This window comes from Sinocyclocheilus grahami, unplaced genomic scaffold, assembly GCF_001515645.1.
Source record: "Sinocyclocheilus grahami isolate Dianchi unplaced genomic scaffold, SAMN03320097.WGS_v1.1 scaffold8.1, whole genome shotgun sequence".
NCBI lineage: Eukaryota > Metazoa > Chordata > Actinopteri > Cypriniformes > Cyprinidae > Sinocyclocheilus > Sinocyclocheilus grahami.
The window spans coordinates 4,454,496-4,469,220 of NW_015505187.1; the positions used below are offsets into that span (position 1 = coordinate 4,454,496).

At 38.5% G+C, this 14,725-nt stretch overlaps 1 protein-coding gene across 1 annotated transcript in view; it reads right to left on the reverse strand.

The window, feature by feature from the left end:
• LOC107591172 (membrane-associated guanylate kinase, WW and PDZ domain-containing protein 2-like) overlaps window positions 1–14,516 on the reverse strand; it is an 88,420-nt gene extending 73,904 nt beyond the window's left edge. Inside the window, exons 1-4 of the mRNA XM_016280240.1 lie at window positions 14,462–14,516; window positions 13,135–13,254; window positions 6,056–6,271; window positions 726–930 (exon numbers count right to left, since the gene is read on the reverse strand). Coding sequence (XP_016135726.1) covers window positions 726–930; window positions 6,056–6,271; window positions 13,135–13,254; window positions 14,462–14,516 — 596 coding nt within the window. The remainder of the gene's footprint in view (window positions 1–725; window positions 931–6,055; window positions 6,272–13,134; window positions 13,255–14,461) is intronic.
• Window positions 14,517–14,725: the final 209 nt, after the last annotated feature.

Consider the following 14,725-nt stretch of genomic DNA (forward strand, 5'->3'; position numbering starts at 1 on the left):
ATAATTTTGTTTCTGGTGTCCTTTGACAGCTCTTTGGTCTTGGCCATGGTGGAGTTTGGAGTGTGACTGTTTGAGGTTGTGGACAGGTGTCTTTTATACTGATAACGGGTTCAAACAGATGCCATTAATACAGGTAACCAGTGGAGGACAGAGGAGCCTCTTAAAGAAGAAGTTACAGGTCTGTGAGAGCCAGAAAGCTTGCTTGTTTGTAGGTGACCAAATACTTATTTTACCGAGGAATTTACCAATTAATTCTTTAAAAATCCTACAATGTGATTTTCTGGATTTCTTTTTCTCATTTTGTCTCTCATAGTTGAGGTATACCTATGATGAAAATTACAGGCCTCTCTCATCTTTTTAAGTGGGAGAACTTGCACAATTGGTGGCTGACTAAATAATTTTTTGCCCCACTGTATATATATATATATATATTGGATTTTATAATAAAATACATTACAAAAATACTATTAATTATACATATGCAGTGCATATTATAAAATAGACATATATTTAATATATCTAGCTGGTCATGGGATCTCAACATGGCTCCCATTAGGTGTACTGCTTAATGTTCATGATTTTACATATTTTTTCAAAATTACTATTCACATTCATTTAACTCTCTGGGTAAAAAAGTACTGAATGCACCTTTAAACAATGCTGCTGATTATATTTTATCATTCTAATTCTAATTAGCTGAAAAACAGACCGATATAGATACTCACTCTATGAAGTACACTTCTCCTTTCTCAGTGTAAGCCATCTCACAATTATCTGGCAGAGGACCCAACTCGTCATTCTCATCTGGTTTGAGAGGTGATTTTGGTGGTTCGGTCTCTTCTTTAGGGGCATCTGTGGAGGTTTCGGAGGGGCATGTGGTGGGCATCTCTCCTGAGGCATCCGTACTCTTGTCTTCATGTTCACTGGACTCTGAAAAAATGCAAGAAAAATAGCTTTTAACAGAAGTCTAATTCTAAAACTAATGCTTTATTTAATCATTAAACTTTCAGCAATATCATAATGAAAAGTTTAAAACAGTAAATGTACTTTAGGATACTTTGCTAAACTGTTTAAACTGCAAAACGCCTCACTAAATCTATAACATTATAACAAGAGAAACTGCAGACCTACATCTCTGATTCAAACACCTCAATCAATTAAAAAGAATCAGACAGTAGAAGTGGATAAAAAAAGATGAAAACGGTGTAATATAATTCAACAGAATAATCACCAAGAGAAGCTACGCTTATAAAAAGAAGCTGTCAAATTTACAATAATCCAGCGCTATATTCTGCGAGACGTCTCCAACTTTTATCGGCACGGCTGGTGAAACTCAGAGTCCAAGACTAAAGAGAAAACCGGTGAATGTGAGCGAGACAGACAGAGAAAATATTTATAAGAGAGGGAGATGTAACTGAGATTGGGAGTTTCTGAGAGAATTGAAAAGCAGGTCACTGTAAGAGGGGCATGTTAGAAAAAGAAAAACAGAAGACTGTAAGAAATGATGGAAGAACAGACAGAGATGGAGTTAGCCGGACTGAGACGGTGAAATGGAGTCTGCAGTGAGAAAGCCAGAGAAAAGAAGAGAGGGGAAAAAAATAGAGAGCCGAACGTGTCCTAGTTTGAGTTATGGAGGTTGGAGGTCCCAAAGGAGAGATCGAGGGGAAGAGAGAGGGAGAGACGAAAGAAAAAGACACCGAATCCCATAACATTCAGCAGTACTGATGTTTTAATCAACTGAAAAATGAAAGGACAGTTTCACTCAATCACACACACAAGCTCTGTTCTGAAACCTAGTGAGCTGTCTATCTAGACAACATTTAAAAACAGCGTCTTTTTGCCACACTTGCCAATGGTGGATAAATTTAACCATATATATATATATATATATATATATATATATATATATATATGAAAACCATATATATATAGGCTACTGTAAATACAGAAACAGTACATCTAAGATGGTGCACAACAGAAATAAGGAATATTCTTATCTCATAACAATGTGTCTCCTCAGACATTTAATCAAAATTTCAAACTGTGCTCAGATATCGCAAGATACCAAAGCATGCAATGAAAAGTTAGATTTCAATAATAACTCAAACATTTCACATAAAATCCCAAGGCCACATTATTTGAGCTATCCACATTGATAGCATAGCTTAATTATATACTCTTACTTGCTGTCAAAATGTGTCTTATTGGTTTCTATTTCTTAAAGAATTTTAAGAGAAACTTTGAAAGACCAGTGTTGGGAAAGTTACTTTGGAAATATAATAGGTTACCGATTACAATACCCTATTTAAAATGTAAGAAGTAGTGTAACTATTTCAATTACTTTATTAATGTAACTGATTACATTTGATTACTTTTCTAAATTTCAATTTCAATTTTTTCCCCCAAAACTTTTTCTAAACTGTTAATCATTTTCAAGCATGTAAACCAGGCAGGGTTAACCTTACAGTGATACTCAACACTGATTACTGTCAGACTTTCAAAATCCTTCACCACTTGAATTAAGATGATAATAATTGAATTTTAAAGCACAGCCACCACAAAATCAGACTTTAGCACCTCTTTTTACTTTGAGATCATTCTAAGCTTAAATAAGATATAGTTTAATAGCTACTGTTTTTGAAATCAAATCTTTGCATAACTATGACAGGAAACACTGGCATCTAACAATGCCTTAAAAATAGTTAATTTAAAAAATAAAGCATATAGCTACACAACATATATAATAAAGCATATACACAAACTCCTGAAACATTGATGTTTCATATTTTAGAGCAGTCAATGCAGTTTGGGAAAGAAATGAATTAAATCTGCATGTGTGTGAAAATATTCAGATGTAACCCCCTTTTGTAATCATTAACTTTTTCATAAGTAACTGTAATTTAATTACACAGTTTTTTGGATCCAGAACACCTGAGAAGAGATGATGCAACCCCTCAGAGGACCTCAGATGATGCCAACCCTGAAACAACATGCAGAACTACCACATTTTGCTATAAGTTTGATTGCATCATATAATAATTGCTGCTAATATTGTTCATCGTCTGTTTTATTACGTCTTAAATTGATTTTTCCGTTCTGCTGGTTCGTCTGGTCAGAGGAGAACTGGCCCCCCGACTGAGCCTGGTTTCTCCCAAGGTTTTTTCTCCATTCGGTCACCGATGGAGTTTTGGTTCCTTGCCGCTGTCGCCTCTGGCTTGCTTAGTTGGGGACACTTCATTTCCAGCGTTATCGTTGACATGATTGCAAAGATATTATTTAAACTGAGCTGGATGTTGACATCACTGAATTCAATGATGAACTGTCTTTAACTGAAAAATTAGCGGTTACTATTGTCATTTTGCATTATTGACACACTATTTTCCTAAATTAATGCTGTTCAGTTGCTTTGACACAATCTGTATTGTTAAAAGCGCTATATAAATAAAGGTGACTTGACTTGACTTTCTCAGTAACTGCAACAGATTACAGTTACATTTATTTTGTAATTAAATTACGTAATTCCGTTACATTTAACTAGGTACTCCCCAACACCGTGAAAGACAAAGTTGACACTTTAGTCAATAATTGAGAACTCCATTAAAGTCAACATTAAACTCAATTTGCAACTAATTTCATGTCCATAAAGTGATGTATTTCTGAGTGAAATAATATTTACCCACTTTTTTGACTAGGATGTGGAGGCTGAAGGGTTAGTTCACCCCAAAAATGAACATTCTGTAATTCTGTCATCAATTACTCAGCATTGTCTTGTTCCAAACTCATAAATCTTTCATTCATCTTTAAAACACAAATAAAATTCAAATAATGTAAATCTTATCTGTACATGTTTAAGGCACTTTCTCACACGTCAAGCAAGTACAGGTGAGTTTCCATTTACCATATTTGATTTGCTCCATGTATGTGTCAGGGTTCTGTCACTTCGGTCTAGTGTAATTCATAGTTTTGTGACAGAGCCCTGACACTCGTATCACCTTGAGCTCCCTCCGTCAACAGGGGGCTGACGTGAGGAATTTTGCCCTGGAGTTCAGCGTTGCTGCAGAGGGGTTGGGGTTTAATGATGCGGCCCTCAAGGACCTCTTCAACTACTCCCTTGATGAGCCCCTCAACTGGTGGAGGATGAGAGGGTTGGATCACCTGTCATTTGAGGGGTTCATCAAGTTCCTAGCCCGTCAGGGGAACCCTCTGGCCGAAGAGGCCGCAGCACCCCCGGAAGCGGTCGAAGAAGCTGCAGCGCCCCCAGTGATGGCTGGAGAGGCTGCAGTGGTCCCTGTGACGGCCGAAGAGGCGGCTGCGCCCCAAGAGGTGGCCGACGAAGTGGCAGTGCCCCGCTCTCGGAGACGGAGGAGGAGGAGAAGGGCTTCCTCCCTCCCACATGGCCTGGAGGCCATCCCGGAGCCCGCTGCTACTGGCCTGGAGGCCGTCCCAGACCCGCCCAGGCTCCTTGCCCTGCCGGCCCCGCCCAGCCTCCTTGCCCTGCCGGCCCCGCCCAGGCTCGTTGCCCTGCCGGCCCCGCCCAGGATCCTTGCCCTGCCGGCCCCACCCAAGCACCTTGCCCTGATGCCGGCTCCCTCCTTGATACGGGCTCCACCCTTCCTGCCTGCCAAGCTCCCTCCGGCTCCGCCCTGGTGGGCCGCCGGGGGTCTTGTTAAGCCGGAGCCTCCCTGGTCTGTTCCTCTGGTCCCGCCCAGGCTCCCCGGGATTTCTGGTCTGCCTGAGCCTCCATGGCTCAACCCTCCCGTTTGTTCTAGCACATGGCTTGTGATTTGTTTTGCTGGCCATGTGCTTGTGTTTTGTTTTGTGTGAGCACATGGCTTTTTGTCTTTGATTCGGTGTGCTCATGTCAATTGTCTTGACCCCTCCCATCTTGTTACCTGATTAGTTAATTTGCCCCACATGTGGTCCCTCGTTACCCCTCCTCACTTGCTCTCCATTTATTCTCCTTGTGTTTGCAGTCCTGCGTCAGTTCGTCTTCATCTCTCCCTGGATGTGTTGTGTCCAGATCTTGCCTTGCCTTGCCAGCCTGTTTTTCTCCCACGGGGTAGTTTTTGTTGCTGTTTTTTTTTTTTTTATTATCAATAAAAGCCCTTTCTCTGGAGTACTGAGTCCTCGCTCCATCCTCTACCCCCACCCTGACAGTATGTGCATTGAGGTCTATATGTGGAAAACAGCCTAAATTAAATCTCTTCAACATTTAAAGGAGATGACTTGGATTAAAGAGCTCAGTTCATATGGATTTCTGTTGCGATGTCTTGATGTACTTTTGGAAGCATCAAAGTTGGAGTGGAAGTTCAATGGAGGTACAATTTTGTATTTTTTGGGGGTTAACAATCCCTTTAGGGTCCCCCACTTATTTGAAATCTATCTTCATTATTGCCATAAACATCACTATATCAACATTCAATTAAAACAGACAAGAATTCAGAAAACCTTGGAAAACAATGCCTAAACAGATATTTGGCCTTTGGTTAACATTATTTCCAGTCTAGGCAATGTTAACTGAAAGTTTCAGATTTTTCCCCTCTTTCAAATAACATGGACTGATGAATCATGCCCAATAAGACCAGGAACTTGTATTAAGAAGGCAAATAGGGTCAGTTTTGATTTCATGTTGAATTTAAGTGCACTGAGCTATGAAAGATCTGAGCAATACATTTTCCTCTGGCAGTTCTTTATATTACTACATGTCAACAATTCTCTCACTGTGTTAGATTCTAAATCACTATGTCATGCTGCTGTATTAAAGCCAGAAGAAAACAAAAGGTTTTTTCAGTACATCCAGACTTGATGCACGTTTCTGCCCCGCAGAGCCTCTCTTATGGAGCGCAAAAACAAGGAACGTGTGATAACATGCTGGCGCGACAGTTGCTAGGCTATTGCCCTGACAACAGTGGTTACTATGAGATCATTTAGAGTGGAGGCGGTTGCTATGATGATGCACCTAGTGGCCTCACGGTAATCATCTCTATGCTAGTAACCCTGATCTGAGGTCACAGCACATGACAAGATCTCTCTTCTTAAATTGAGAGCTCCTCACCTGGGGTGATGGCCACTCCGTTGCCGTTGATGACGGGCCTCTCCTCCTCTTCCTCCTCGGGTGGCTCAATGCCAGCCTTCTCCATGTTGCTGACGGACTTGTTACGTCTGCGTTTGCCCTGGGATCTGGGTGTAGCGCCAGGCAACAGCTGCTCAGCTACATTCAGCAGCAGTGGGCTGGGCTCTGCCGGGGGCTTCGGGGTGCCGTAATAATTATCTGCAACCAATCAGACATTTGATGCATAATTGACATTTGAAAGTTTATAATGTAAGCTCTGCCACCACCATGTCACAACTGGAGGAACGGAGAAAGATGCAGTTTCCTGCATGTTGTTAATCAGCCTCTCAGGCAATAAGCAAGGCACTTTTTTCCAGTGGGTGTTTACTGTAGTTATTCTTTGGGGACAAAATTGCTTCCAGAAGTGAGCTGCCTCTGCAGACACATATTTTAGGGACTTCCGGCAACATGACATTAAAGTGATTCAAAAATAATGTTTATTGATTCTCAAAGTAAGAAAAAAAAGTATTTTTGGGGTAGTGTTAAGGTCCTTGCACACTGAGTCCGAAATTTTCATATGCGTTTTTTTCTTATTCGTCATCCTAAAAATTTGTCACACACAGAAACCTTGCACACTGAGTCCGATGTGTATTAATTAATCCGTTGCGAAAAAATGAGCAAAACAGTACTAAATGGAGTCTTCAAGCAGTGAGGATGATTTTGTTGTCCTCTCGCTTCTTAAAAAGAAAGGAAATACTGGGTCCATCCAATCCTGAGATATAGAGAGGAAGGAGAGTTCCCCCTCGTTATTAAGAAGCAGCAAGATTATTACGGGTATATATACTGTGAACTCAGTGTGCAAGGATCTTCACAGTGCTTTGTGCTGCGAGACGAAGTAGATGAACTTCACAATCGCCATTCTGGATTTTGGCGTTTGCTTGTACGGTGGCTCTGAATTGTCAAAACGCCTCTCAAAATGCTTGCCACGGATGCGAAAGACGCACAAAATCGAACCCGATACAAATTGTTTTTATGACGGATGAAAGTTTTGGAGGCAGTGTGTAAACGTAATTGACACAGCGTGAGGTTATATTTATTTTTCAACGTGCAAAAATTTCGGACTCAGTGTGCAATGGCCTTTAGGCTTGGTGTGTAGTAATTAAGATTGTAGTATTGTTTTTAACAGTAGTTAAGTTTGAAAAAAAATTAAATAGGAATACAGAGTATGGATCAAATGTTTAGGATTTGTAATACTTTTTCATGTTTCTGAAAGAAAAGGCTTATCTAAAATCATAGTAAACAGTGTGATAATGGTTAATTTTCTATTTTAATAACGTTGGTGCTCCAGAAAAATTAGAAAATGATTTTGCTGCCAAGTATTTTTTGTGGAAACCATGATACATTTTTTTTTCGGGATTCCAAAATGACGAGAAGAAAGTTCAAAAGAACACCAATTATCAATTTTGAAATATAAATCTATTTCTTTTGATCAATTACTGTATATGTATCCTACTGAATTAAAAAAAAAACATAATTGACAATTCGCCGGGAGTTTGATTGACAGGCGATCTGACCAATCATAATGCCAAATCTGCCATTTTGTTCAACAAACAAACCAGACAGGAGAGTAGATTAACATCGGTGGACATGAACTTGAAAAACGGAGTGTATTGTAGTGTTAATTTCGTTAACGAAGACTATGACGAAAAATGTTCGTTGACGAGCTTTTTTCCCATGACTAAGACGAGACGAAGACGAGACGACAATAAGGTCAATAAACTAAGACTATACCAACATGCAATTTCGTTGACGAAATAAGACGTATTCAAAAAGATAAAAACTTTACCAAACCTATTTTTATTTTCGTCAAAAAAAGGAGACAAAATGTTATTGCCGACTGCTCTACAGGCCTCTACTACGCGAGCTTTCATGAGTGCGGTTGCCAGAAGAGTTTTAATCTCCTAATCAGAGTTTCGCTGTTAAATTCATACATTTTCCGCCTGGTGTGTTTTGCTTTTTTTAAGCAATCTGGCAACCATGCGCTCACTCCTCATTGAGGAAGTGCAGATGATCTGAAAAACAAACAAGCTGGAGTTTAGCAATCTAAATGAAAGTGTCATTAACTGGTCAGTGTTCTGTCATGAGATCTCACTATATTGTTTGAGATTGTGATCGCTGAATAAATACACTTACTCAACCGCTGTTGTCTTAATAGAGAAGTAGACTACAGCAATTATGGAATTAATGGAATTACTAGGAATCTCACTGTTATAATATTTTTCATTTGTTTTAGCTGTTTTCATAATGTAGACAGAGAGATTGCATAAGTCTTTGGTGTTGATTTATACAATAAAAAGCCTATAATAAATCAGTACACTAGATGAGGGAAAATACACCATGAGTGTGTCCACATTCTATTGATTTGTGCTTACTGGAGAAAGTGCAATACCTGAAATGCAAAAGTAAATGTCTCAAATGACAGCAATCATTACGATTATATATATTTTTTTATCAGTTTAACCATTATACAGAATGACGAAAATGTGACTAATATTTAATTGACTAAAAAACCTGACTAAAATGCTCATACATTTCATTGAATAAACAAAAACTGGACAAGTTTGTCTAAATATGATAATTAAAATGTACATTTGAGTAAGACTTAGACTAAATTAAATATGGCTGCCAAAATTAATACTGCTGAACGGTTAATTAATAATAATCTTATTGCTAAAATGTCACGTTTTCATTGACTATAACTAGACTAAAATACTTCAGGTTTTCTTGGACTAAAACTAGACTAAAATGTTGAGACTTTTTTTGGTCGACTAAAACTTGACTAAAACTAAATAGAATCAGGTTGACTAAATATGATAAAAACTAACAAGCCTGCGACTAAGACTAAAGTGAAAATAGCTGACAAAATTAACACTAGTGCATTGATATATTTCCATGGTTGAAGCAAGATACCTTCTGATGTTCATTCATGTTTATGTTATGCTTTAACTAGTAAAGAGGAAGAGATGATCGGTTCACATGCCGCTTGAACTGAGGCGCTACAGTGATGTCATGACACATTAAAGAGCCACAAAACAGTATTTATTCTTTGAATTTCTTTTAAAAAAATGACAAAATTTGAAAGCTGAGACTTTGTTTCATAACAAAAGTGACCTGCTCTGTCTTGTCTGTCGGCATGTTGTCAGTTTCCTCTTTGCTCCACAATGTATTTTTCACTGCTTGAGAACATGATTTGTGACATGAGCGCCATTGCTTGTCGGACATAGCAACAGAAACCAGGTGGGGCGGGTCTTTGCAAACTTTTTAACAGTAGTGAGTATGGAAGTATATACAGGCCTACATATACATACATAAAAAAGCTAATTTTTTTATATGGACATGTCCCTAAACCATCAATACCCTAATCTACACACATAGTAGTAATTATAATTAGCTTTATATAAAAATAAGAATATATAAAAATTGGAAAAATAAGTCTGGTATGTACTTAGATGACTAGTCAGATGACAAGGTAAACGTGAAGTGTTCATAATATCTTACTACTGTGAGTGTGGTGTTCACATTGCTTAGTCAGTGGAAATCTTGTCTCCGCAAACAAACCAACAAAACTCAAAAGTCCATTCAGCCAGGACACCGACACCTGTACAACACCACACACAAACTGTTGCTCAAACGAGCGAGTGCTGTTCTATGTTTACAGACTGAGTGAAAGTGCCACGGCTCCCCTGGGATGAACAGGCTCTAGAGGAGAGCAGGGCATCTGGTTGAGTACGCCTTCAATTCTCCCTGGGTCACTACCTGACATGATGTTGCAGCGCGCAACAGCTGTAACTCATAAATATGGATTTAAAAACAATAACAGTAGAATAATAAACATCACACTGCTAATATTTGTATTTCTGGATCATACATTTAAGTGTTTCTTTGCATTTACTGTAAGTTGATCAAGTCTGCCATACTTCTTTCTGAAACACAATTCCATGATAATATGAGTGTTTCTTCTGGATGTAAGTTTTTAAATTTTTTTTATAAAGAAGTCTCTAATTCTAAAATACAGTAAACAGTAATATTGCAAAATATTACTACAATAAAAATGATTTAAATATAATATATTTCAGATATATTTAGAGTTATTAAAAAAGTAGATTTGACAAATAACACCTACATTTTATTAAAACAGCTAATAAACTCAATACATAATCTGATGCAGTGGAAATAACACTGTGGTAGGAATGCTCAAGATTAGAGGCATCAGCCGATTTTGCTGCAAATTAGGCCGATTTACAGGCAGGCGTGTCTGCAGGCAGCTAAGCGTTGTTGCGGAACGCCGGAGAATCTCTCTCTGGCTGCGTGAGACATGGGGCAGCCAGTTCTTGTTCACACACAGCTTCAGCTAATGATGGCAGGGCAAAACAGACCATTTCAAAAGCATAATTACGTTTTACCCTACTAGAATTGATGCTATCATATTAGCAGTTATCATATTCATAAGTGCAACAAGTCATTTGCATGTGAAAGTAGAAACACATGCAGTTCAGACGAAACTTCTGGGCTGATTATAACATGCACGTTAACTTTCCTCGTGAAATGTGTGTGTGGGTCCGACAATAGCATCCACGATGTCATCGCTCGTGGCCAGTGCACTCTAAGCAGTTATGAGCAGCGGGCTGTGTATTATGTGTGAACTCTTTTATTTTTGTTATCACTTGGCCATTTGACTTATAGCAGTGTCCAGTGTTTCCCATACATTGAGTAAATAGATTTTCCAAAAGGCTTATACTTTGTTGAATAAACTGAGCACTGCGCGTTTCAAAATTAAAATGCAGCGCGGGTGTTTTTATATGAATGTATCTTTGAAAAGAACCGACCGTCTTCAGAAAAGCTTCGGTGTCCTTTTCATTTCGTCTTTCCTGTAATGCCTGATAAAGTAGCGTTTGTGAGCGCAGTGCTTATTTGATTACAGCCGTTACCGGGAAAACCGCTATATCTCCCGCTCCAACAGCGCCTCCTGCTGGCAGAGAATTAATTTGCAGTCTGTGGGAAACACTGGTGTCTGTCAGCAAACATAAACAAAAAGCATGCTTCAGAACTGTTTTGAGAAGGTGCTTAAGTTTTGAGCCATGTACTATGCTGGGGGGAGAAATTGGTCAAAATATCGGCCAAAAAAATCGGCATCATATATCGGCCATCGGCTGCCCTGATTTCTAAATATCGGCATCGGCCAGTAAAAAACACATTTCGGTCGACCTCTACTCAAGATTGTCTAAAAAATGAAGTTCACAGGATAGCTCTTGATATACTTGATAAATACTTATGTGTGTTAGTACATTTTTGTATCCAGGGATTTAAAGGCTTTTTTATATATTAGATTTCAAAATCCTTTGTAAACCCATCAAAAACTCCACTTCTATACCTGATGTTACATTATTAATGCTGAGCTGAGAAACGGTCTCAGAGCTCTTTACTGTGCTAGTCACATTCTTTAAAACATGATGGAAATCAAAATCACCATTATGAACACTGAGGAAAAATTAACACGAGTAGAAGAGAAGAGCTGATTTATTTCACATATGGAGATTGCGTTCAGTAGTTTAGAGAGTCAGTTTGGAGACAAAAGTAGAAATGGACCGAAAGAGGGAGGAGGAGAGTAATATTAATTCAAGGGATGGAGTTGTTGGACTTTTGAAGTGAAGAAAGGCTAAGCTCACAAGACCCCAGAGAATCAGATTCCCTTTAGGGTATTTTTATATCACGCTGCGAATTAACTAGTTACCACTAATCAGATACTTTCCCAAGGTCTGTTCTCGACTAGGGTCTCGAAAATCTGATTATCGCAAAAAGAAAACAAAAAGCTTACAAAAATGTAAAATGGCACAAAAAAGAAATGGCTATACAACTTGTAGCCACTGGGGACGCCACTGTGTCTCATTATTAAATGTAATAAATTACACACGCAAACAAAATGCTCTGAAGAACAAATTTGTAAGCAAACGGCAGAAGACGCCTTATGTCTGGGGAGTGAGAGCAAGTCAGACAGCTCAAGGAGGTAAATAATAGCCAATCATTTTAATGATAAGCTTTGGCTCTGGCGTTTAAGAATGACCATAAAAACATGTTTTCTTTAGTTCTCTTAGAGAATTATTCATTCATGTTACTTGTTCAGGCAAATTCACACCTTTTTGATGCACAACTATGACTTTTCTTGGTAAATGTGATTCCATTGCAATTGTTGCAAATGTCTTCTTACCATATAAAACTTTTATCTAGCATTTGTTACTCAACATCTCAAAATTTGCCTAAAAATATGTGGATATAAACCTGGCTGATGATATTTTGCTCCTAAATATGATACAGTTCCCTCTTTCAATGTAAATCTATGGGATTATTTACCTGATTGTGTTGTTCACTAGGTTAAAATTGCTTAGAGTAGTAATAATAACACACGTCACCCCAAGGAACTCCATGATTTGAGGTATCGGTCATGTCCATAGCACAAAAACCAACAGTTTAATACTATGGGCCAGATTAACTAAACAGAGCAAATTAGCGTTAGATCTCATTTCCATAATAGGGCTGATGGGAGGGAAAATTCTGCGCGTGATTTACTAACAATGCGCACATTAAAGAACACAGACGCAGCTAGATCATTTCCATAATGACCAGCGCAATCTACCAAGAGCAGCGCAAATTACCGCCTGCTTTAAGACATGTTTTTTTGGGGCGTTAAATAATGGCGCAAATACCAGTAATTTGACAAGCGCAAACGTTAGTAAATCGCGTTGTGTGATTCATTTAAATAGTCTCCTCCCATAAATTTTGCGTCTGAAAGGGAAACTCCTACAAATGCATATTCAATAAGGTCAGGGGCAAAAATAACTGTGTCCATGCCTTTTCAGCGCTAAATCCTGACAGTACTATTTTAACACCAAAAGACGGTTTGCGCTGGCGCAAGCTGTTAGTAAATCTGGCCCAAAATTGGTTGGTTAGTTAGTTTAGGACAAATCCATAATCCTAGCAATACGATACTGGGACAAAAACTTGGTTGTGCAACTTGGTCAATTTACCTTCATAAGTTCCACTTTCCAGCAAAGCTCCACTTCTCTCCAATTCCACAAACCGCTCAATTGTCACAAAATTGTAGTCCACTCCTGGAACCTCTCCTTCTTTAGGCTGCCTGGTTGTACCTACAGAGAAAAGAGAAAGGCGGGCGTTAGTTCAGGTCAACGAGCCCTCTAAGGGTTTGTGCCATGGGCTTAATCAGCAGCTAGAAAGTTCATCCAACAAAAAAAAAAAAAGGGGGTTTATAGCAAAGCTCAACATGAGCCAAACAGAACAGGTGCTTGGGTAACTGGTTCACTTCCTTTTTACAGAGTGCCACATATGCTGTCTGACATTCTGTCAGACACAGAAAAGAAAACGAGGAAGGAAGAAAAACTAAATGTCAGGTTTTTGAGGTTTTAGGGTGAAAATAATGACGCAACCCCATTCATACAAAATGAAACATACAAGCCTGGAGAAATGGTGTTTTCCAAAAAAAACTTGTTATTTTGTTGACAAAATTTCCATGAACTTCCATGAACCAAAATGTTTGTAATATTTAAGGACTTTCAATGTTTTCAAAAGACGTCTCATGCTCACAAAGGCTGCTTTTTTAAAATCAAAAATACAGTAAAACTTTATTATTGTGAAATATCATTCCAATTTACAAGAATTGTTCTATATTTTAAAATGTGATTTATTCCTGTGATGGCAAAGCTGAATTTTCAGCAGCCATTACTCCAGTCTTCAGTGTCAAATTATCATTCATTCTAATCACTCTAATAATCATTCTCAAAAGAAGAAGAAATAATTATATTCACCAAGGACACAGTGACAATAAAGACGTATAATGAGATTCTATTTCAAATAAATGTGCTTCATTGAGCTTTTTGTTCATCAGCAATTATGAAAAGATGTATCAAAATGTATCTGTTTAAAAATTACAAAATATATTAAGCAGATTGTAATATTTTTACAGTAATAAATTAAATTTTAAAACATATTAAACACATACTGTTATATGATTTAAAAAAATGTATTTTAATGGTAGTGTATGATCAGACTTCATGTCCAAGTCCAGTCTTATAGTAGCACAACTATAACGTTAGTTGGCATCCAATTTACTCTTGTTATGAGACTAGAAAATACAGTTTAAACTGGACCAGGGGTGCCTGACTTCCTGCCTGGAAGTCTTTAGCACTCCAAACGTTCTTGATTACCTGGTTCAGGTGTATTTAATCAGGGTTGGAGGTATAATAAGGAGCATAGGAGCATATTAAGGCATCCCTAAATAGGCCCTTTTTACATGACGTCACGCAACTTCCGTTCTAATGCGAAGCAGGGTATTCTTACTTCCGCCAGCATAGTAAGAGCTATCGCTACCAGCATGGTGTTCACCCAGACGCATGTACAACTGCTACAAATACTATTAGAGGATGACTGCTGCTGTCTATTCTCGTCCTCATTCAGGGAGAGGCGTCTGGCATCTCAAACGAACTTACCGAATACCGATCTGCGAGATTTGCCGCTTGAAGTCGAGGGAGGAGTTGAAAACGGAGCACTGCAGTCACTGATTCCCGCGACTCTCGCGCACTGTTTGCTGTCTTTATTGCAGTT